Raw genomic sequence first — 25,316 nt, 5'->3', positions numbered from 1 at the left:
TGACTGGTGGGCACAACCAGTTTACCTTCTTTTCTTCGCATCCCAGGACGTCTTGTGGTCGAATTGCCCGTGCCAAGCACCCCGGCGGCCGGACTGACTACTGTCTCCCAGGGCATGTAAAGTCACCATTGACTTTACTAGTCTTATATTCTGAACAGAACCAGTACAAACCATCATATTGTGGACGTACTTGCTGGGGCAATTCAATTGCCCCGGGGTCTGTTAGTCGAGGGGGCACGTCTCCGTCCCCCCTGATAGAGTTTTGGCTGGTGGCAGTGGATATTACTTTTTATATTCAACCGCGAATATTTTCCTATGGGATTTCCCATTGTTTTAGGCTACTATCTTTATTTAATTATTTACGGTAGCCTCGAACATGCCGCCGGTTTATTTAATTAATATTAATTCTCCGGTTGGTATTTTTTGCCAAAACTTGATTCTAAAATGGCGTTTGTGTTCTCTTCTGTGGCTCCAACCCAAGTCGAGCCCTTTGTTCCACTTTTTGGCGGGCTTCTCCACAGAAGCCCTCCAAAGTGGTGCCACTCTGTCTGGGCTACTTAGGAGGGGTGGAGGGGGGTTTAGGCACCCTGGACTGAGATACCTAGGCAACTCAAGTCGCACTCCGTCCTGATTGGCCCAAGTGGTGAGCCGGCCGGCTCACCACTTAGCATGTTTGAGTGACAGCTAGGCTGAGTGAATGGGGGTTTTCTGCATAAAAGCAGGGCTTTGGGGACTGGAACTTCAGAAGTCGCCACAGGACCTAAGAATCCGATGAGGGAGAAGCTGTGCCAACCTGCCACGATGCCACCACCGGTGGAGCCCTGCTGGACCGTCTCACCACTTTTCCCAACGACAGAGGAGATCTCCCGCCGGAGAGTCTTCTTCCTTTGACTGGTGGGGATAACCAGTTTCACCATCTTTTCACCTTCCCGACGTACCTCGCGGCCGCCTTGCCTGTGCCAAGCACCGCGGCAACCGGGATACCACGTTTTACCACGACCGCGAACAAAGGTACCACCTTTAACCGGAAAACTCTGCGGCTGGTTTCTTCCCTGGAAGTGCAACGACCTTCATCTTTCTTCCAAGTCGAGATCATCTCTTCCCCTGGACGACGACAAGACTTGCACCCACTGCCAGGAACAACTGCCACCGCTGGAGGATCCTTCCCACTTAAGGTACCGTGTCCCGGCTGGCTTCCCTTGCTACTGACTGTACGGGGTAGATTTAGCCCCCGGCTTTCGAACCTGGGTTAGCCTGGGACACATTGGCTAAACTTTCCTAAGCCTCTCTAAACTCTTTTTGAACCCTCTGCAAGACTTTCTAAGCCTAGTGTAACTGTGTGATCTTGGGCGCATTTGTGCTCTGCTCTCTCTAAGAGTGGGCCCAGCATTTGGACTTTGGCTCACCAGTGACTTTTGCTCTTCTGCCTTGCTAAATGTGTTCCTGAATCTTAGAGTGGTGTACCTTTCCATATTCTGTCTTTTTCCCTCCCTTTCTCACAAACTTATTGGAGTGCCATCTAGTTAAGCGCTTACCTCTTTATGAAAATAAGTGGTGTTTTACTGTGACTTATCTGATAAGGAAAAAGGGGTGTATATATTACAATAGTAACTGTGTTTAGAATATTTGCTGGAGTGTTTCAAACAGTGTGTTTTTAAATAAATAATTATATACTTTGATACCAAAGCTCTGGTCAGTGTTTGCTTGTATTGTTGTTTCTGAGTGCCTATTGTGTATATTTTGTATACTGCCTAACTCTTCTTGAGAGAAGTCTGACTGCTCAGCCACAGCTACCAGGTAAATCTGGGTGGTACAGACTGCTACCAAGTGGGTTTACTGCTAACACCTGTAGTCCTAAATCTTTTGCAGTGTTCCCTAAGGGAACTGCACAGGTTTCTGCCTAACATGCACCTACCAGGGCGCCAAGGGGAAAGCCTAAAACACAGGTAACCCCAAGTCTGTTTTGACAACTGAATTTCACACTTTCTCCAGACAAGCACATCATACAGATATGGGCCTCGGGTGTCCAAGCTACCAAGGAAAACAGGGAACCCCATGCATTTCTGAAAAGACGATACCTGTGGGAATACTCAGAGGTATGATTTGCGCAAATCGGGCCAGAATTTATTACCCGGACACCCCCGCAAAATCCAATATGTGAGAAAAAAACGCATTTTCCGCACATTTCACTCGACTCACCCATCGAAACACATCGCCAACAACACATGGCCTACCATCCTGCGTTCCCACAGGTACCCTGATGAAAACGGTACCTCACATGTGTGGGTGCACCTACCTGGGCGCCAAGGAGAAAGCCTAAAACACAGGTAACCCCAAGTCTGCCAGAATTTCACACTTTCTCCAGACAAGCTGTTAGGGAGAATTCTCTGTTTAGGCTGAATTTCCTTACCTAGTGAGCCCCCCAGCAGTTTTGCTGGATTTCTGGAGTTTGTTTTTTCCATCCTGCCAAGAGTGAGACTCTTTTTCTCCCACTCTTGGACATGAATGTGTGTAATTCCTGTGAATGTCAATGTGTTCAATGGGGTATGGGGTCTTTTACCCCATAGGGTCTCATATGTTTTTCTATGTGTGTAATACTGCACCCTCCGTGCCGTAGCACTGGGGCGTCCTAGCGGACCTCCATCATAGACTCCATACCCGGGGACTGACTGTCTCCCCGGGCATGTAAAGTCACCATTGGCTTTACTAGACCTAAATTTACTAACAGAACTAGTACAAACCATCCTATTGTGGGCGTACTAGTAGGGGTAATTCGATTACTCCTGGGTCTGTTATTCGAGGGGGCACTGTCCCGTCCCCCCTCGTCGAGTTTTGGCTGGTAGCAGTGGAAACTACTTGTTATATTCGACCCCGAATATAACCCTATGGGATTCTTCCCATTGTTGGAGGTTAATACTCTTTCTCGTTAATCTCTAACATACCACCGGTTTATTTATCTTAAATAAATCTATCGGTTGGTATTTTCTGCCAGAACTCGGTTTTTAAAATGGCGTCTGTGTCCGTCTCTGTGACTCCTAAACCAAATGTTGAGCCCTTTGTTCCACTTTTGGCGGGCCTCTACACAGAGGCCCTCCAAAGTGGTGCCATTCTGTCTGGCTACCACAGGGGGTGTGGGAGGGGGTTTAGGCACCCTGGACTGAGTAGCCTTGCCAACTCAAGTCGCACTCTGGTGTGATTGGCCCAAGTGGTGAGCCACCCCGCTCACCACTTAGCGTGTTTTGAGTGACAGCTAGGCTGAATGAATGGGGGTTTTCTGCATAAAAGCAGGGCTTTTGGGACTGGATCCTCAGATGTCGCCACAGGTCCTAAGAATCCTACGAGGGTAAAGCTGAGCCGATCTGCAACGACGACACCTCCGGTGGAACCCTGCTGAACTGACTCACCACTTCCCGATGACAGAGGATATCTCCCCGCCGGAGAGTCTCTTCCCCTGACTGGTGGGAACAACCAGTCCCCTTTGCTTTTTCTTAGTTCCAGGACGTAGTGGTCGAATTGCCCGTGCAGAGCACCCCGGCAACCGGATAGCCACTACCCCTGTACCGCGACCAAAAGGTGGTGCCTTGTGACGGAGCACTCCGCGGCTGGTCTCTTCCCTGGTGGTGCAACGATCTTCAACTTTCCTTCGACAACAAGATCATCTCTTCTCTTGGCAAAGTCCCGACATGCATCCACCACCAGGAACAACTGCCCCCGCCGGAGCTGTCTCTCCACAAACAAGGTACCGTGTCCGCCTGGCTTCCCTTGTGTCGGTTAGTGTGAGGTGTCTGAATCCTCACCTCTCCATTGGGTCGCCTCCAAGCTTTCTCATCTCTCTGTTCTGAACTGGTCCAATCTTTCTATAACAATTTGTGACAAAGACTCGAAGTGCATTTCCACTGTGATACTTTTTTGGACACATCGCCTTGCCTCTCTCCGAGTGGGCCTGGCCTCTGAACTTTGCGATCTACAGTAGACCCTGCCTTACTTGCCTTGCATTTGTTCGAAAAAGTGTTTTGGTACCGAGTTGATTTCATACCCTGCCTTTTTCTCTCCCGTCTTAACGAATACTAGAGTGCCATCTAGGTTAAAGCATTCACCTCTGTCTGCGAATAAGTGGTGCCGTTGAACCTAGACTTGTCGAACTATTGTTAGGGGGATTGATTTTTCTTATAGTAATTGTGCTTGAAGTGTTTACTGTATTAGTGCCAGTGTGTTTTCATAGATGTGTTTTTATAAATAAATAACTATATATCTTTACACCGAAGCCTTGTTCCGTGTTTGCTTGTTCTACTGTGTAAATTGCCCTATTTTGTATATTCCACATACTGCCTAACTCTTCTTGAGGGAAGTCTGACTGCTCAGCCACAGCTACCAAGTGAATCTGTGTGGTACAGACTGCTACCAAGTGGGTTTACTGCCAAACACCTGTAGTCTTAAATCTTTTGCAGTGGTCCCAGAGGGAACTGCACAGGTTTCTGCCTAACAGTGGTTCATCAGGAAGGAGCTCCTGAAACAACCAGTACTTCTAGTGGTTTCTTTGAGGTATTTCAGGCAGACAGTTGCTTTTTGTGAGCTGTTGTCTTAATGCAAGGACTATGAGAAGTTATTTAACATTTGGTGTAAGGTAGCCAATAGGTGTACTGTGGATACTTGGTCTGTCAAATCTTCTACCATTTATTCTGTGGCATTGATCTTATCTCTCAGGAATGAAGATTCTGTATCGGTTCAGTCATATTTCTGGTAACGTCTGCTTTGAGCTCTGCACACTCTTTACTAAGGTTATCCTGGATGCCTTGCAGACGTGAAGTTTTTCCTTGATGAATGCCACTGGGGTATCTTGCTGGCCCTCTATTCCCTGTAAACGCCATCTCAGTGGGTTGGGTGGGAAAACATGATGCAGGTTGCACAAACTGCTTCATCCCCCCTTCAGCAATTTGTATGGTGCTCATTGTTGCATGTGTATCCAAGGTAAGTAATCATTATTGACTTGTTTGCCTTATAGAGTGCCTAATCATCCATGCGGACAAGTCCTATGAAGAGTTCAATTTTTTACAGGCCACTCTGCGGTACCTGGACAGAGACAGACTTCAATTGAAGGAATGGCTTTCAGGACCTGGGCATAATGCGCCCACATGGAGGGCTCTTGTTGCATCTTATATGTTGGAGCCCACTAATGCTATACATCTTGGATTCAGGCGCTCATCATTGTGTCCTGATGGTGCTTCTGTATGGACCTACATTTCCCCTGCAGGTCTGATCTGAGCATTGAGGTTGCAGCATCACCAGTGATTCAAGATGGGGGTTTCAGCCTTGTCTCAGTGTTGCACGGTGAGCCCACCATCCCTGCATTCCCATGGCGCATGCTACCACTGTTGGAGCCCCCAGACAGGCCCTCACTTACCCTGCACACAATGGTGGGGTAGTTAGAAAGTGTCCGCAGGGGGTGTCCGCTCCATTGCCGGCTTGATTCTTGGACGACAGTTCAACTGGCCTATTTTAAGGATCAGGCGACACCCCCACCCCTCCATTTGTAGCCAGCCACATGATTTAAATCGCCAGTGGGCTTGATGAAGCTCCACCGTTTTCAGGTATTTGCATGTAAAATCAATCACGTCTGGGCTCTGAAAGCTAGTGTGCTATTATGGAGCTTTAGCACTACCCGTCTCCTCTGTCTTGGCCCTGCCCCATTTATTTTTTTAGATTGGAGTAACAGATGCATGTTTAAGATCATTGGGAGTGCTAGGGCTTTTTTAACAGTGTTTATAAAGGACCTGTTTATCGGGCACAATGCAATGTCATAGTCTTTCATGTTGCTGGATGGTAGGGATCAACGCAGCTATATATGATGATCCTTGTCTCTTGTTGGATGTTAGGAATTTGAAGCGAGCCGAGGTGGAAGTCGGTGCGAGTGTAGGTCAAGGTGTATCATTTAACACAAACATAATGTTGGATTTATTAATCGCAGAGTGGTTGAAGTGATTCATATTTAATTTAAACATATAATGCTTTTAATGTTCCGGCAGAACTGGCAAAAGTGGCAATGTATCCGCATCGTTTCTCATAATGGGAATGCCTGTTTTTTCCTGTATTGGAAATTTGAGTCTGATTAGCGCAAGCTTTAGTTCTGTATGGGCAGAGGAGTCTTTCCATTAGCTTGCAGTTTATACCAATGACTTGGGTCCAGATTTAAGCATCTAGGACTGGTATGCCTTAATTGTTTAGAAGGATGGAGTGGGGGAGGGGTAATGCCTAAGATTTGCCATGTACCAGAAGCCATCGCAAAGTGACCAGGGGATCCCCACCATAGCGGCCCGGGCCCAACATCCACTGGCTTGGGTTGGCACCAGGCCTCATGAGTCACCTTCCTGGCGGCCCCAGGAAAGAAGTATAGTGTTTATTTGTATCACCTTGTAACTTCTCTAAGGAAATACCGTAGCTGTGAAATACAGGCCTGCACAAGCTATACTCTGACATTGTACCTACATGTGCAATTAATGCCCAATGTGAAATATACAGCTCTCTTAGGAGAAAGGTTGTCCTACTGTTACTTTGTAAAGTATTCCTTGTGTCCTCTTGTAAAGTCATCCCTTAATAGCATTATGTTGCAAGTATACTTTGTATACAACCCTTCCGAGCCGCATCAAGCAATGGTTTTCAGGTTGAGAGTTTCCCATTTGTTGTAAAATACCTAGGGATGGAAGGTAAACTGCTGTGCCACAAGCGCAGACTGCCAATTCAAATGACTTACTTTTGCATGAATCTTGGTTCTGTGGCGAACCCAAAGGAGGAGTCAAATTGGAGGATTACGTTTTTTAAGGACGTTTATTTAAATTAAAAGGGAAAAAGGCCTATCCCTACCTACAAACTAAACTAAGGGCGCCCATCATCTGTCAAAATCAAAATTAGTCCTCTGTCCGAAACCTATCCTCTATCTGGATCTACCACTTTAGAAAAGAAACGCAATGTAAAAACCATCCAGAACAGGTAGCTCAGTTTATATACGGCCCATGCCATTGGGACGTCCCCAAAATACTGTTTGTTAGCAGAACAGATTGGAGATTTGATCTGCAGTGGCCTGAATAAGAGTGGAAGTCTTTGTAGTGATGAAAAGAAAGGTCTCCACACATAATAGGAAGTTGCCAGAAAGAGTGTGTTTCACAATATAATTCTGTCCAATGCTAGTCCTGTGGCTCCAAAATGTGTTTTGAGGGGATTGGGTCCTCTGACGTATTCCATATCTTTGACAGTAATCACCACAGCTGTGCTGCTTTGGAACATTTTCGGCGTCGATGCGCCGTCCCCGAGGACCGCCTCCGACGGCCGACGTCACCCGATGTGATAAGTAGGACGCACGACGCCCGTAGCCTCAGTTGTAGTTTTTTTCCCCCAGAACGTGTGACACCAGTCTTCTGCCAGTCAGACACACAAGGCCTTGAGTAACTTGTTCGCTTCGTGAATCTCGGTACGCCTCGACTCTTTGGAGTTTCTGTTGTATTCTTCTCGGTTCTTTGAACCTGTTCGGTTTTTGTGAAAAGACTGTTCGTGATGTCTACCTCGTCTTCAACCCCGCGTCCGGGCTTCAAGAAATGTGGGGACTGTGGGTCCAAGATGTCAGTAACGGACTCGCACGACGCCTGCCGCTGGTGCATCGGGGAGGCCCACGACACAGACGACTGTGTTCACTGTCAGTCGCTCACGGCCAAGGCCATGCGGGAGCGCAAGAAGTTGTCGGTGGGTAGGGTGTCTAAGCCCCGGAAGTCGAGGTCTGCGGGGCTTTCGACGGATGATTCGAGAGGCGACTCTCGGCGTCATCGTCGGAGGTCCAGTGGGTCTCCTTCCAGGAGTCGGTCTCGCCACTCCTCTTCCTCTTCGAGGTATTCCCGAAAGCGCCGGCATCGGTCGCCTTCCCCGTCCTCTTCCGAGGACTCCGCCCGTCGGCGGGTCGCTTATCCCACCATGCAAGCGACACCGGAGGAATGGGCTTCCTTCGGGAAGAAGATGCTAGCCATTCTCGAATCACAGGGCACCGGTCCGTCCATGCCTCCGAGTGGGGTCGGTTGTGATCGGTCGAGAGACACTGCTCGCACGCCTTCGGGCTCAGGTGGTCGGCACAGTTCGCGGGAGAGGTCCCGCTAGGATAAGGGTAACCGTTCCCGCCATGCCCGTTCTAGGTCCCGGTCCTCGACGCACTCGAGACTGCGTGATCCTGTGCAGTCTTCAAGGAAGAAGTCGACGCCTGTGGCACCGAGGTCGTCGATGACCTCTCTCGAGGTTCCACCTCCGAGGGGGTCGTCGATGCTGTCGGCGCCTAGGTCGTCGAAGGACATTCTCAGAGCTCTGGCTTTGAGGCCTGTGCCTGACGCGGCGCTGCAGCTGATGTTGACGCTGATTCTCTCGATGCCGACTCGTTCGGCGCCCTCGATGCCTTTCGAGGCGGTGTTGTCGGATGGGCCCCGTGGCACAGGGGTACGGGGGTAGTCCCTAGAAAGGCTCTGGCTAAGGTCAGGCATAGCTTTGGTCCCCAGGTTTCTTCTTCTCACCGCCTGGGGTACATTTCAGAGGGTGATGAGGGCTCTGATGAGGGCTTGGTTCCGGTTACGGTGCCAGATGAGCTTCTCTCGGGCCATAGCCAGTTTAATGACCTGAGGCAGTCACTGCATGATGCCAGTGGACTGGACACCTCTCCGGAGGTGGAGTTTTGTAGGCCTGAGCCTGGCACTCATGCCGATTCTTCGTACCGGCGCCTTATGTCTCGGGTCACCGAGTACTTGGGATGGTCGGCTCCCCCAGGGGAGTTTGTTCAAGATGATCTCACGGACATCCTCAATCTTGGTCCCCCCACTGACCCGGTACTGCCGTTTCATATGGCTCTGCAGAGAAGGGTGGCGGCGGCTTGGACTGCTCCGGAGAGTCTCCCGGCAGTGGGCAAGTCTTTGTTGCGAAAATACCGTCCAGCAAGTAGCGACCCCTGCTACTTGTCCAGGCACCCCACTCCGGAGAGTTTGGTGGTGCAGGCGGCTACGGCCCCGGCAAAGCAGGCGTTGTATCCTACCATCCCTCCGGATAGGGACGACAAACGTTTTGATGGCTGGGCGAAGAAAGTGTTTTCTTCAGGGGGTATGGCGCTTCAGGCGGCCAACTCCGTATGTGCCTTGTCTCGTTTCACACACACTCTGTGGAACTGTGTTGCATTAGCGACAGAACATATTCCCGAAGGGGACGAACGGGATGGTTTCCTTGCTATGGTTCAGGATGGCAAGGATGCCATGTGTGAGGCCGTTCAGTCGGGTTTGGACATGGCAGATTTTGTCAGCCAGTCCATGGCGGCGAGCACCGTAATACGCAGGTTTGCGTGGTTGCGGAAGTCGGGGTTCCCTCCTGATGTGCAGTCCCGGCTCCTCAACATGCCCTTTGACGGTGAACATCTTTTTGGCAGCAAGGCTGACGAGAGCCTTGAGAGGTTGCAGACCTCCAAAGCTGCAGCAAAGTCGTTGGGCGCTGCAGTTCGACAACCTCTGCCTTTTCGTCCTAGGGGACAACAATGGAGGGGAGGTTCCTTTCGCTATTACTCGTCCTTCAGTAAAGCGAGAGGAGCTGTCGGTGAAAGAGGCCACCATAAGAGTGCCAGAGGTGGAAAACAAGGTACTCGAGGTGCCAAGGCCGCTCGGGCAGTTGCCTCTTTGCCCTCAGGCAACGCCGCAGCTGCTACCACTCAGTCATGAGGCCAGGTCACATGATTCGCCGGTTGGGGGAAGGCTGGCACAGCATCTTGTAGAGTGGCGTGCCATTACTTCAGATGTGTGGGTTCTGGAGATCATAACCCACGGCTACTGTCTTCCCTTTCGGCAGAGGCCTCACGACATTCCACCTGCGAACCTTTCTTTGAAGAGTCCGGATCCGCTCCTTGCGCAGGAAATTCAAGCCCTGCTGGAGAAAGGCGCCATAGAACTGGTGCCTGTAGCGGAGAGGAACAAGGGATGGTATTCCCCTTGTTTTTTGATTTCGAAGAAAGACAGGGGATTGAGACCCATCATGGACTTGTGCGGTTTGAACTAACTCCTCAGGAAGGACAAGTTCAAGATGGTTACTCTCTCTCAAGTCCTCCAACTTCAGGACTGGTTGGTGTCTCTCGACCTCAAGGGCGCTTACTTCCATGTGCCGATCCATCCCAAGCACAAGAAGTACCTGAGGTTCGTGGTTGGCGATTCGCACTTTCAGTTTCGGTCCTGCCGTTCGGATTGACCTCCGCCCCGAGGGTTTTGACCAAGCTCATGGTGGTGGTGGCAGCGCATCTCAGGAAAGGGGGGATTCACTTCTACCCCTACCTGGACGATAGGTAGATCAGGAGGAGCTCTCCCGAGTAAGTCCTGGATCCTCTGTCTGTCACCTGCCACTCCCTTCACAAGCTGGGCTTCTCCTTCAATTTAAAGAAGTCCCATTTGACGCCAACACAGCGGCTCCAGTACATCGGAGCAGTGCTCGTCACATCCCTGGGGCTGTTTTTTCCTCCCCAGGTGAGGGCTCTTCACATTCAGCAGGTGGTGCACAAGTTTCAACTTGCTCAGACGCTCCCGGCGTTCGAGTTCTTGGGGTTGCTCGGCCTCATGGCATCCTGCATTCTTCTGGTGCCAGAGGCTCGTCTGCGGATGAGATCTTTGCAGTGGGCACTCAAGATGCAGTGGTCGCACTCTTCCGGCAGGATGTCGGACCCTGTTCAGGTGCCACCCTCGGTCGCCCAGGACCTTCTGTGGTGGGCCGTCGAAGGCAATCTGATGAAGGGGGCCCCATTTTGGCTTCCCTGGCCGGAGGTGACGATCGTGACGGACGCATCCTTCACGGGATGGGGAGCTCATGCCATCGAGTTGATAGTCAGCGGTCGTTGGTCTCCGTCAGAGTCCAGACTCCATATCAATCTGTTGGAGCTGAGGGCCGTCAGGCTAGCCCTGAAGGCTTTTCTGCCGACTGTGCGAGGAAAGAGTGTCCTGATTCTAACGGACAACACAGTGGCCATGCACTACCTCAACAAAAAGGGGGGGGGCAGGGTCCCTTCCTCTGTGCAGGGAGGCGATGCAGCTCTGGTTCTGGGCAATCCAGCAGGAAGTTTCGATCTCGGCAGTTCATCTGGCAGGAGACGAAAACGAGACGGCGGACGCTCTGAGCAGGCAGAGCACGATCTCTCACGAGTGGGAGCTGGTTCAGGAGATTTTCCTGGAGGTCCTCGCCCTTTGGGGGACCCCTCAAGTGGATCTGTTCGCCTCCAGTGTCAACCGGAAGTGCGAAAGGTTCTGCTCGCGGGAACTTCCTCCAAAAGGAGCCTTAGGAGACGCGTTTGTGGTGGAGTGGTCATTCCCACTGCTGTACGCGTTTCCTCCAGTCCCTGTCATCCCGCAAGTACTACGGAGGTTCGGTTCCCTGATGATCCTCATTGCTCCGGCGTGGGCCCGGAGGACGTGGTACCCGGACCTTCTCGACTTGTCCATCTGCCCTCCACGTCGTCTTCCCTACTGAGACGATCTGCTCTCACTGGAGGGGGGGTCAGGTTCTCCATCCAGAGGTCAGAGCCCTCAACCTTCACGCTTGGCTTCTGAAAGGTTGAGGTATAAGGATTGGGACTTCCCTGAAGACGTTTTGGAGGTGTTGCTCTTGGCCAGACGGCCGGCAACAAAGTCTCTGTACCTTTGCCGTTGGCGTAAATTCTGTGACTGGTGCAGAGTTAAGAATGTGGATCCTTTTGAGTGTGACATTCCCATGGTTCTGTCTTTTTTGCTTTCCTTGGCCCACAGGGGCTTGCAAGTGGGTACCATTAAAGGTTACCTTGCGGTGCTGTCCATATTTAAGCGCTCGTCTGAAGAATGTTCCTATTTTAAGATTCCTTTAATTTCTCAGTTTTTGAAAGGGCTCACTAATGTGTTCCCTCAGTCACCTTTTCTGGTGCCTGGTTGGGATTTGATCCTTGTTCTTAAGTTTCTTATGGGGGCTCCGTTTGAGCCTTTGCATTCTTGCCCTTTGAGACTGTTAACTCTTAAAACTGTGTTTTTAGTTGCGGTTACTTCCGCTCGCAGAGGGAGTGAGTTACAGGCACTTTCAGTTACGCCACCCTTCACTGTGTTTCATAAGGACAGGGTTGTCCTTCGAGTTCGTCCTTCCTTTCTTCCGAAGGTGCTTTTGGAATTTCATTTGGGCCAGAACATAGTTCTTCCGGCATTCTATCCTCCTCCACATCCTGGTAAGGAAGAGGAGAGGCTCCATAGGCTTGATCCTAGAAGAGCGTTGAGCTTTTATATTTCGCGCATGTCCCGGGTCAGAGTGGGCGATCAACTCTTCATTGGTTACGCTGGAAAGCGTTTGGGACAAGCTGTGACGAAACAGACTTTGTCTCGTTGGATTATTTTGGCTATCTCCGAGTGTTACCGCTTGGCGGGTAAGGACCCACCGGCTGGCTTGTGGGCCCATTCTACCAGGGGTATGGCTTCATCTACTGCCCTACAGAGGGTGTTCCTATTCGTAACATCTGTGATGCAGCCACCTGGGCTTCTGTACATACTCTTGTTCGTCACTACTCCCTCTATTCCATCCGAGGACAGGATCTGGCCTTTGGCAAGGCAGTCCTTTATTCCGCAATTTGATTGGGCATGCTAAATTTGTGTTCTAAATTCTTTTCCAACCTCCTTGCTTTGGTACTGCTTTGGGAGTCTGTCAAAGATATGGAATACGTCGGAGGACCCAATCCCCTCGAAGAACAAGGTACTTTATTACCTGGTAACGTTCTTTCGATAGGATGGTCCGACGACGTATTCCATATCGCTCCCTCCCTACCTTCCCCGCTGCAGAATATCTTATTCGATTGCAGCTTACTTTACGCAAGGCCTTGTGTATCTGACTGGCAGAAGACTGGTGTCACAAGTTCTGGGGGAAAAAACTACAACTGAGGCTACGGGCGTCCTACTTATCACATCGGGTGACGTCGGCCGTCGGAGGAGGTCCTCGGGGACTGTGCATCGACATCGACGCAGAACGCAGGCGCCGAAAATTTTCCGAAGCAGAACAGCTGTGGTGATTACTGTCAAAGATATGGAATACGTCGTCGGACCATCCCATCGAAAGAACGATACCAGGTAAGAGAGTAACTTGTTCTTTTCATGACATAAACATGTAAGATCTTTAATAAATGCAACCAAATCAAGTCTCTTACTGGAGCAAAGTGCTCGCAATTGTCCCAGTTGTCTAAGAAACTAACTTCAGCCCTCAAATTTAATAGCAACTGGAAATAAATCGGCTTTAATTTATTTCAAAGCAAGGAAAACAAAACTGACATAGGATTCCCGGCTCACAAAGCAGCTCCCCTAACCAAGATTCAACACATTTTATATATATTTCACATACAGGAGCACTACTGGATACATTTAGCAGTGCTACACATTACTTCATATTCTAGTACAGTTCTCTTAGTAATTTGTCTTTGAAGATGTTGGTATATTAGAAGCGCCCTCCTTGTGCCTTTCCATCTCAGTCGCATGACATTTTCTCCCCGGCATCCTTGCTTCAGTGTTCATGTGGTTTACAGTGGAAACATATGCCAATTGTATACTGCTTCATCGCATGCTCTACCTTTCTCATGCTTTCAACTTTTTAATTGCACAAAGTGATGGCCTTTACCGCTTCTAGGTGCCAACCAATTATAGGGCTTTTTGGCCCTGATGCTTATAAGGTTGCATTCAAACATGGCTACTGGTGTTGGTTTTTAATATCGTAAACAACATGTAATTTGTTCATAATGGGAGCTCATTAAAATCTGATTCCCCACAATCATAAGACTAAAGAAGCTGAGATATAAGAATGCTTTAGTTGCCATAGTGACATCTGGCTTGCAACCCTCCTTACATACCCTAGACTGTACTGGTTATAACATGGATTCCACTAATGGGAGGAGAAAAGACTAATAACTGGAGGAATCCAAATGGGGGAGGAGACTGGGAGAGACAGAGTCATTGGATTCTGAATTTAGGTTTTTAAGCTCTTACCGTACTAGCACCCTCTGGTGCTGTTCAATGGGGTAAATGTACCTAAAGTGGTTGAAAGACCAAGATGAAAGTAGTCTGCTCTGGAAAGGAACCTATTTCTTTGCAAAGGGTATCAGGCGAATCGCCTCAGGGATTATTTCCAGTTTCGCATCTACTGATGTCAATTGGAAGGTCCTGCATCAAGGTCAAGGGAACGTACTTAATTTCACCACTTGCCAGTGTATTCTATGATTGCAGTGGATTCTTTCCTCCCATGGAGTCCTCGTCTTTAATACGTATCTCCCAGTGCATCTGCTTTCTGGAACTTTTCTGTCGCCGGGGAGCACAGTGAGGATCCGCCCAATGACTCTAGACTCCCCAAGCCAGACATGACATTGGGGTCAGTGTATAAAGAGGAGCTGTGCCCTTTCACCTTAGTTCCTTTTTTTTCATGCACTCTGCTTGTTTTAGGAACGCGTTTCTTTGAAGTTTTTTGCTTCTCGGTTTCATTGACAATATGCCCAATCTGACAAAGTCTTTGTGGTTCAAACCCTGCATAGACTGCATGCATTAAATCTCCTTTTCGGATCGCCACCGAATTTTCCTTTGTTGCCTTTGTGGGTGACATGACATGCAGGATTGCTTGTCGTGCTAGCCGTTGAACTTTACGTTCCTCCACAATGAGATGTGCGATAAGTGGACTCATTCGATGTCGACCGCAAGCGATCTCGGGAATCGGGTGGTTCTTCCAGGCACCATTCTTGCTCTTCAAAGAGCAGCCATCGCTAGGGAATTCCCACCCATTACTCTACCCCAGAGAAAAGGGGAGGCTTAAGATGCTGAACATCTTTGCCAAGGCCCATGGCATGAGCTGCCCCAGCCCTGAAGACCTCAGGCTTGGCTCTGCCGGTGCCAACTGAGTCCACTGTGCCGGGACAAACCAGGATAGATACAGATAGTTGCACGGCCATGCACCTCTGGGCTCCACCGTGTATGATACTGATGAGATTCGTCTCGTGGCCACACCCTTCCACCTTCTGACGTTGGCTCTCGGCTTCTACACTTCCCTACACCGAGCACCTTGAGAATATGGCCTGCTTCCTAGAGGTGCATTCATGTCTTGCCTTGCAAGACATTTATGATGAGGAAGGGGACCCCATTCCTTTTGGTATGGAACCCCTCCAACCTAACGAAGTTAGGGACTTCCCAGAGGAGTTCTATGGTGATCAAGGGGACTTAGTGAAATCTTGCAGCCGACTTGCAGGATGCATGTGGCCACTTCACCAGAATCGGAAATGCTTTCTGCTCCTACCCCGGTCAAATCTCAGGCAGCTTTCCACTGCCTTATTGCAAGGTGGTAGACACCTTAGGGTTGTTGGCATCCTCCTGGCCCAAGGTACAATTTGAGTTGACAGACATTCTGGACGAGGGTCCAAAGACAGAGACAGTAGAGACAGAGCTGTGGCCTAAAGCCGCATCAGTCATGACTGTTCACCATGACCTGGGGAAAAAAGCTCAAGCTAGAACCCTCTGATCAACTATTACTGTCTGCCCATGCATCACCGGAGAGCTTGGCTGTGCACGCTAGCACGTCAAGTTTAAAAACCACCTCTTTTCCTTCCTGACAGAACAAAAAGACGCCTAAGGCAGGAAAGTTGTTGGCTCTGCAAACCTGGGCCTGTGATGCATCCATGCCTAGACAAATTCTCTTTCTGTATTTGGGCTTTTTGTGGTCAATAATCCATTCAAAATGCCTGCTAGTGGACACACACCAAGAGAATAAGATACTGGCACTGCACTGTTTGGCAGTCAAAGGTTTATTCATTTAGAATGTGTTTAAACCGAGAGCAAATCAACAGCAAATGCTTTGTCCATACCGCTTTGTTTTGTCACAAAGTCTTCATATTTATACGTATTGACCAGCAGGATTACATGGCACATGATTACCATAAAAAGGAGTACAGTGGACATAATATGCACAATACATATTCTTAGCACACGGCTGTCAGCCACCTGGTAAGTCGCTCCCCAGTTTGGAATGCACATCGGCAAGGTAGGCCAACAGAATTAGCCCACCAAGTGTATTCCTGTTTTCCCTGCACGCTGAAAAAGCTGTTTGTTCATTTAAGTCATTGCACATATGCTAGAGCTAGAGTCACACATCCATATCGAAGTTGGCTGAATACAGTTCTGAGGGCGGCAAGAGGGATGGTTTTGAGGCACTAGTCAGCGATGGCAAGGAGACCTCTCGTCAGATCCTCCAATCGGGTCTGGATACCACAGACTTTGTAGCCAGAACAATGGTTACAAGCACAGTTTTGAGGATGTCAGGGTTTTCCCTGGATGTCGGAAAAGCTTCTGGACATGCCATTTGACAGCAACAACCTGTTTGATACAAAGGCCAAAGAGTCTCTGCAAACATTCCAGGACTCAAAGGGGACTGCACAATCTCTGGGGCTGACTGTCCAACAGCAGCAATGTGCAAGTCCCATGGGCCGGGGCAAGGATTCTCTTCACCTCCTACACTCGCAGGGGGAAGGATCAAGACCCCCTCAGGTAAGCAGATGCGACATGCCCCAACACGGGCAGGAGAGAGGTGCAGCTAGGGGTGGTGTTGCACCTTCTCCATACCCTCCAAAGCCTCTGAGTCGGACATCCACTAACCATTCCCTGTGGGAGGCAGATTATCCCAATTCGGCGAGGAATGGATGATTACCACTTTTTTACACGTTATTCACCAGGGTTATTGTCTCCCTTTCACTCTCAACCCTCCGGACCATTCACCAGATGGCAAGCTCTTGCCACTGTATCCTCTCCTGTCAGAGGAGGTCCATCAACTTCTGACCAAGGGGGTCATAGATCTGGTACCCTTCTCAGAAGGAGGCAAGGGCTTGTATTCATTCTATTTCCTGGTGCCGTAGGAGGCTGGGAGCCTTCGTCTCATGCCGCATTTGCAGCCTTTGAACCAGAATTTATGCATGGACAAGTTCAAAATGGTCACTCTCGCCCGATCCTGCAGGATTGGCTGGCACCAGAATGTAAATTTCCATGTGCCCATCCACAAAAATCACAGGAGGTTCCTGAGATTCAAGGTGGAAAATTGCCATTACCAATTCAAGGTGCTGCTGTTCGGCCTTGCTTCATCACCTAGGTTCTTCACCAAGCTGCTGGCAGTGTTAACGGCTCATCTCAGAAGGAAGGGCATCCATGTGTTTCCCTATCTGGATGTCGGAGCTCCCTCCCTAGACCAGGCGTCGGAACCCTTGTACTGGACATGCAGCCTGTTGCACAGCTTGGACTTCTTCCTAAACTTCAAGAAGCCTCCATTTTCGCCATCCCAATCCCTCTCATTCATCAAGGCAATTATGGACACTCGCCTGGGATGGGCCTTACCACCTGAGGGCAGCATAGCAAAGATCATCCAATCAAAGGAAAAGGTTCCTGCCTCAAATGTTCTGTGCTTGCTGGGTATCATTGCCTCCTACATCCTGGTAGTGCAAGAGGCCTTGTCAGTGGATTCCCAAGTTGCCAGTGGTATCGGTTTCAGGGACAGACATTGGATATTCTTCAGGTCTCATTGAAGGTGTCCAGAGACATGGAGTGGTGGTCCCAGAGAAACCATGTACTGCGATGGGCATTGTTCTGACATCCCTGGCCCCAACTGATTTAGTCATAGATGTATGCCTTAAAGAGTGGGGCGCTCACCTCCAAGACCTTATGGTGAACGACCTGTGGTCTCTGTCTAAAGCCCGGATGCACATCTGTTTGCTGAAGTTGAAGGCGTTCAAGCTGGCCCTGGTCGTCTTCCTCCCCTCTGTACGAGAAAAGACTGTGTTTGTCTTGACGGATATCACAGTGGCTCTTCACTACCTCAACCAGCCGACCAGCCAGGTGGTGTGGGCCCCTTACCTCTGTGCAGGGAAGCAATGTGGTTGTGGTTCTTGGCGCTGGAGAAAAGCGTGTCTCGGAGGGCAGCTCACCTGGCCATCAAGGAGAATGTGCTAGCGGATGCCTTTAGCAGGCTTTGACCTCCCATGGGAGTGGAGCTCTGCCAGCAAGTTCTGGTGAAGATTTTCTGCTGTTGGGGAACTCAGAGGGTGGATCTCTTCGCTTCCAGTGTAAACAGGAACTGCATGTGTTTCTGCTCTAAGGATTTCCTTGGCAGGACATTTTGGGAGATGCCTTGCCAGTCAAGTGGAACTTTGACCTGCTCTGAGCATTTTAGCTGATCCCCGTTATACCGCCGGCTCTCGGGAGACTGCTTTTTTTGGGTTCATGGTGATCTTGATCACTCTGGATTGGGACCAAAGGACATGGTATCTCCCCTTCCCGCACCTACCACAGAGACCATTCAGAGGAGCAGGTTTTGCATCCGAGCCTTCTCAGCCTGAACCATCATGCTTGGCTGCTGAAAGGTTGAGGTATAAGGAGTTGGATTTGTCAGAGGACGTCCTTTTTACATACCCTTTTTCTGCTAGGAGGCCCGCCACGAAATCATTCTATGCTTGTAGATGGTGTTACGTTTTTGGCTCGGTGCCGAGTGTTGGATCTGGATCCTTTTGCCTGCTCCCCATTGGATTTTCTGCTTTTTTTGGCCTGGACAGGCCTGCATATTGGCCCGGTGAAGGGTTATCTTGCTGACATTTTTGTTTTCAAGAGGACCCTGGGGTACGGCTCCTTTTTCACAATCGCACAATTCCTGAGGGGTCTTGGTAATCTTTTTACCCCATGCTGTTTTTTTTTCCTGCATGGTGTTTAAAAAGGTTTCTAATAGGCACACCGTTTTGAGCTCCTTCATTCTTGTTCATTAAAATTGCTCACCCTGAAAGGAGTGGCCAAGATGGTGTCAGTGCGGGAGCTTCTATACTGAGCTCTGAGATTGCGTGCCCTGTTTGGTGGCTTTGACGGTGCAGCTGCACCCCAGGTGAGGCTCACAGCATGCCAGAGGATCCTTGAAGGGGCTCCTCTTCCAGCTTGTGTGCTGGAGCCCGCCAGGGGGCGATCAGTGCTCAGGGAGGACCGAGGAGTGGGCTGCTGCCTGGGGCACTGTGCGGGCCTGGCTGGGAGGTGTTCGGTGAGCCCTGAGAGACTGGAGCTCCGACGGCGGTCTCACTGCCGACGTTCCTGCTGAGGGACGTTGTGATGGGGCCAGCAGGAGGGGATGAGCAATCGAGCACCATACCTGAAGTGGGCAATGCTTACCATTCTTGAGCAGTGGAGCAGAAGGGGAGGTGGACATCTTTTCTGAGATTATGCAGCCGTAGCCCGTGTGGGGCTGATACCCTCCCGAACCTCCCTGATGACAGCACTGATGCAGGCCTGATGGAAGGCAATACCGAGCAGCCAGCAATCCACAGCTAAGTGTATAACCCAGTATCATGCCCTGCACCCAGCGTGCCTGGGCTCCACCACACCCTGATCCACAACTTGGCCAGTGTAAGAAGCAGACTGGGTATTGGCTAGTAGCAAGAGTACAAACAAGGATATAAAGTGCTGTGGATTCTGACTTCTTTGCACCGCACAGCAGACAACCGAGTTGTGAAAAGGACCTGGTCTGGATCACCGTCTCAGGACCCATGACTGGCCGCATTGGGGAGTATCGAGAGATCGATAACACTGATGGAAAACAAGTTTGATAAACTCAATGAAAAAGTGGCGCAGCTGGAAATTAGAACCTCTATGCTTAAGCAGAGAAACACAGAATTGGAGCAGCAATCTGCTCAAATATCCCCGCTGGTGCAGCAAATGGGGAGTGAAGTTAAGGCATTAATTAAGGGTAACGTACTGATGGAATCTCAGCTGAAATACCTCGAAATTGTGGTAAGAGGCAAACAGATTAGGGTTATTAGTCTCCCGATTGGTGCTCAGGGGGACGACCCAATAACCTTTGCTACACATTGGCTCCTTGACCTGCTTGGTGTGGAGGTGGAGGAAGAACCCATTTATGTAGACAAATGCTATAGAATTAGAACCCAGATCCCGAAGTATAAGATATGGTCGAAAATTGAACTGACTCTCATTATCCAACTGTCAGATGTCAAGGACAGAGCGAGGCTTTTGAAAGCAGCAGCCGCAAAGAATTAAATGATGGATCAAGAGCATACGGTTATCCTTTTTTTGGACCTGGCACCTACAACTGAGAAGAGCGTCATGCAATCAGGAAATCCTTTGTCTCTAGAGGCCAGTGCGGAGCTTTTCAGGCCAGCGAAGCACAGGGTCACATGGAAAGACAAATGGTATCTTTTGGGATGCGGAGAAGGCAGAAGAGCTTTTAAAATAGATCCCTGAAGCTAATTCTATGCTCATAGAAAAAGGATGAAGGGCTGTGAATGATGGAGGTTCTTACACATACAGGGAATCTTGGGACCTGACTTTGGTGTTTATTTACTCTGGTTAGGTTGTTAAGCTTGTCCAAATGTATGTAGTTAGCAGTTTGCTGTGCAAAGGTTGAGGGTGGGGATCAGATGTGTCCTAGCAGAGTGGGTATGGCACTCACTCTTCTAGAGGTCCTGAAATGTCCCCACTGCCTGGACTCAAAGTGGATTGCTCCCCCCCCGTGTTAATGGTGTCTATCAGAGAGGCCCCGTAATGTGTGTAGTTTGGAGTACACGTCTACTTGTCTTTTTAATAACCGATGTGCAGGCCTCTCACTAAGGATAATTCTCTTGATTTGTTGTGTACCTTCAAATCACATAATAAGATATTTGTACAAAATAATTGCTCACCCTTATGACGATTTTCCTGGTCGCCATTACTTCCACTAGACGGGTGAGTGAGCTCCAGGCATTGTCAGTTAAACCTTCCTGTTTGACCTTCTCCAAAGAGAATGTGATGCTGAGTGTGAGACCTTCTTTCCTTCTGAAAGTTGTCTCTAATTTTCATCTCTCTTAAAAGATCCTCCTTGCAGTCTTTTTTCCTCTGCCTCTTGCTTCCAAGGCAGTGGAACAATTCCGTTGGCTGGATCCGGTGCAGACCCTCAGCTTCTGTGTTTCTCGGATGAGAGGGGCCAGGAAAGATGTCCAGCTTTTTGTTATTCATACTTGGGTCTGTGCTGGTAGGACTGTGACTACACAGACCCTGTCAAGGTGGATCATTCTCTGCACCTCGGAATGTAATGATCTTGTAGATTAGGTATTGAGGATCTCAGCATGTCCGCTACCAGAGGATTGGCCACCACCTCGGCTCTGTTATGTGGAGTCCCTGTTGTGGACAAAGCGGCTACGTGGGCTGAAGGAAGGAATCTATTAAAAGAACAAATTACTTACCTCTCATTAATGTTCTTTCTGATCGATGTTACTTCCAAGGATTTCTCATTACCCTCCCTACCTGGCTCTCTTGGCAGATGGCTAGTACACCTTAGTTGTGTGGTCCCTCAGCAGCAAAGTGCCAGGGAAAAGGGGTGAAACTAAGGTCACAGGGTGCAGCAGCTGTTAATGTACTGGACTCGACTTGCATGCCATAATGGGGCATCTAGAGGCATTGGTTGGAGCCAGCCTGCACCCCTTGTGGCAGAAAGGTTTTCGCAGAGCAGCTGCACTGGGAAATTAATATAAAATATGAGGAATCTGTGGGAGGAACATCCATCAGAAAGAACATTAAAGAGAGGCAAGAACGATTACAGCTGTAGCTTTATTTTCCCCATTGTGATTGAAAGCCTACAATTGCCAGCATGCAAAGTAATGGCAACTGAAATAAATGTAAAGAAACGCAGCGAGACTGAAACAATCACAGTCCCAGCTTTGTTTTACACGACAAGCAGATGTATGCACCCATGCCCTTTCTAATTAGCCATCATGTTAACTTCTTGGTGACAATGGCCCCAACACACATTTTCCATTTCCATTTGTTATTGGTAGTTGAGCCCTTGTTGGGACACTGCCCGAGCCTTTCAAGCCCATCCTCTCACCTACACACAGCTTTTGACTGTTTGCTTTGCAGGCAGAAGATAGGGAGGGGCAGGGAAAAAGCCCAGGGACTTCAGACACCAAAATAAATGCACAGTACTCATTTTGGGGTGGGATGCAAAGAGCTACTGGGAAGCCTCAGGTGAGCTACCAGTAGCTCGCGATCTACTGGTTGGAGACCCTGGGTCCAGGGGATGGACGTGTACATTGTTGGCTGTATAATGGAGTTCATGTAGTGTTTTTTTAAACCTAACATTTTCTTTTTTTCTTTCCTCCCTAATCCCCGTTCCTGCTCTGTAAAATTCTCTTTCCCCTTCTTAATCCAATCTCCTCCCGCTGCCCAGACATGTTCGAGGATTTTGCCCTGTTGCACCTGGACTACAGCCAGCTGTTCCACATTTACTTGAGACCGCCTGCCACCCGAAAGAGTCGACAGCAAGCAGAAGAAAAACAGACCTGGCTGCCTGCAAATGGCACTTTCAATGAAGAACCGTTGGATGAAAGACCCGGCGGCACCACATCCCACGTGAAGATGGACTAAACTGAGAGCTCACACTGGCCGTTAAGCAATCACCGAGCAACATGCGGAAAAATAACAAAGAAACCATCCGATTTTTATGGAATTAAAAAAACTCTGTCCTGAGTTTTATTTTATTTTTTTAATATAAAAATATATTGGCACTAAAGTAAAGTATTTTTTAAAAGAAACGCATAACACCACAACTCAGGATTTCGGAAGGATTGTTTGTATGTGCCTTACATATTTGGCGCCACTAAGTTATTTTCAGTGCTGGTGGGAAATGGGAAGTGAATTTAGTTAGCCACCTCATGAAAGGCGCAGTTTGAGCATTTCCCGGGGAGCTTGCAACTCCTGTAAGGAAGTAGGGAAGAAGGCCTCTCCTGTACATCTACCTCCTCCCATCTGCCTACCCCCATACTCCTTGGTAACAGCTGGCCTTGGATCCATGGAATATCAGAGAATTAAACAGGACGACTGTATTTGAACCAAGTTATTGGGCAGTGGTTTACAAATTCCATTGGTTTCCTCTCCTGGGTATCGGTATATGCCACACAAAGACCAATTTGGGTTTACAGATCTGTCTACTGTGTGTTAGTGGGGAACATAATAAAGGTGTTTTTTTTTTAAGCTACATACTGTAGCCCTGATAGTTGTGCAGGCTGCATATTGCAGCTGGTGTTGGAGGCCTGTACATCAACTGTAGTCTCAGATTTGAGAGTTGCTGCTGGTACCGCTGGTTTATTTTGTGCCACTGTTGTCGTAGGCCATATAATTCAATTTTATACACTGCGATCTTAAAGTGTATGGTGTCAATTGTATCGCAGACTGGATAGTGCCACTGATCTACCAGGCTCAGAGGGTTAATGCGAGTTGTATTCCTACCCTAGTGTCACAAATTGTTTATCACCACTTATGTTGCTGGCTTACAATCCAGATTGTGTTACACACACTGTAGGGCGCCATTCTTAGCGCAGGATTTGTAGGACCTCTTGTTTAAACGGCTGTATAGGGCTTCTGACGTTGCATGCTCTGTTGGGTAATCCTTGTTTCAGTCCCAGGCCTGAATAAGTGTTCTTTTTCCCTCAGGTGATGCAGGGCATTGGTGAGAAAAACGTTATACAGTATGTACTCTTGAACGCCAGGCACTAGAGGGTTGCAGGTGTTAGAATGCGTCTATGGTCGGTTGTTTTGCTTGTTTTATGTTGCTTCGGGTGTCAGGCTTTACATATCGTTGCAATGGTCACTAGCTTTCTCTTAGCCTCCGAGTGCAACTAGCCACTCTTCTTCTGTCCTACTTCCATCTCACAACGTCCCCCAATGCTCGGTCCATGGCCCCCTTCTCTTTTCCCTCTACACTTCTTTTGGGTCTCTTATTTCTTCTTTTGGCTTTTCTATATCGACTCTGTTCTTTCCATCTTTTCCCTCGTTTACTGTTTCTATTAATTCATCTTTATCTGCCTGTCATATTGCAAGCATGAATGTCTTTTCACTATCACCACTTCAACCATTCTATTCCTGCTAATACTATCTGTCTGCCATTTTCACCTATTTCGTTTTCTCTGTCTCCTTTGTCCATTTCCCCCACCTCACGCAATCTAGTAGTTGCCTTTGATTCTTCACTTTCTTTTTCGATTGATATTTTCACTATCTCACGTTCATGCCGCTACCAACTACATAAAATTCGGAAGGCCTGCCATTTCCTCACCTTACCAGCTTCTAAGATTCTTATTTCTTCCCTTGTCTTTTCCCGCCTCTTTTACGGTTCCTCTCTTTCTTGGTTGCCCCTCTGTTCATCTTGCTCCTCTTCGCTATTAATTGCCTCTATGGCCTTGCTCCTACTTATCTCTCTTCTCTTATTTCTTTCGATTCCCCCACACTCTCTTTGTTCTCAATCCTTTTTCTTTTAACTGTTCCACACCCTCCCTGTGCCTCTTCCCGTTTTAGTTATTTCTTTGCTCGCACCTAAGCAGTGGAATGCTCGCCCCCTCTTTCTCTGCTTTCTCATCCTTTTCATTTTTTTAAATGTATCGCACAGCACATCTTCTTTCTAACTAACTTTTGGTTTGATTGTCTCAATATTCATCCTATTTACTGCTGATTGTTTTCTGTAAAGCACTTAGTTGTCAAGCGCTATAGAAATAAAAATGCAAAAACAAGTTCCATTAATGGTCAGAATACTTACTGGTAATCATCACTACTCCTACTATTCACAGTACTCATCTTTGAGCGCTTTTCTCTTCTGGAATTCTCCTTTTTCCAAGCCTTTTCACTTTTTTTGCCCCGCCCCTCTTCTGGAGATATGACCTACCTACCCATCATCCTCCGTTTTATCATATCTTAGCAGCTGAGTAATCAACCCCTTTCCAAATGGGAGCCAAGTACTATGACGAGGAAATGTAGGACCAGGACTAATGAAGATCTGATAAAAAAAATGTGACTATTACTTCCACACCCCTCGTTCTTGTCATAGTACTTACCTTTGAGAACTCCCAAAGCAATATCAATTGGAAAGGGGTAAATGACAAACCATTCGGACGCAATGTGCTTGCAGTGCACTCTTCACCAAGTTTTATTCAGACAGAACTCCAGAAAATCTGTCCTTCCATCAGTGAGTACCCGAAATTAGCACACCCACGCCAAACAAATTGGACCCGGTATCTGCCACAATCAGTTTGCAATGCCAAATGAAGGTATTGGGAGTAGCCCAAGTGGCTGCTTACACATTTTCTGAAGAGCCACCCCATGAATGCTGGCCCAGGAAGCAGCCAGGTCCCTGGTAGACCTTCCCTGGATTGTATCCCTGGATTTTAGATCCTTCATACTGTAGGCCATCGACATGATCTCCTTAATCCACCTGCTGATAGTTTCTGTGAAGGCCTTTTTTCCAGCATG

At 48.7% G+C, this 25,316-nt stretch overlaps 1 protein-coding gene across 2 annotated transcripts in view; it reads left to right on the top strand.

Moving 5' to 3' along the window:
• Positions 1 to 24,580, top strand: part of LPCAT4 (lysophosphatidylcholine acyltransferase 4) — a 2,084,283-nt gene extending 2,059,703 nt beyond the window's left edge. For both annotated transcript variants that reach the window (XM_069633760.1, XM_069633761.1), the window contains exon 14: positions 22,249 to 24,580. In XM_069633760.1, coding sequence (XP_069489861.1) covers positions 22,249 to 22,445 — 197 coding nt within the window. In that variant the 3' untranslated portion in view covers positions 22,446 to 24,580. The remainder of the gene's footprint in view (positions 1 to 22,248) is intronic.
• Positions 24,581 to 25,316: the final 736 nt, after the last annotated feature.

Source organism: Ambystoma mexicanum, chromosome 13 (genome assembly GCF_040938575.1).
Source record: "Ambystoma mexicanum isolate Mex_15411 chromosome 13, UKY_AmexF1_1, whole genome shotgun sequence".
In the NCBI taxonomy this organism is placed as follows: domain Eukaryota; kingdom Metazoa; phylum Chordata; class Amphibia; order Caudata; family Ambystomatidae; genus Ambystoma; species Ambystoma mexicanum.
Note: the sequence above shows the minus strand (reverse complement) of the source record. Positions and strands in the feature narration are given on the sequence as shown.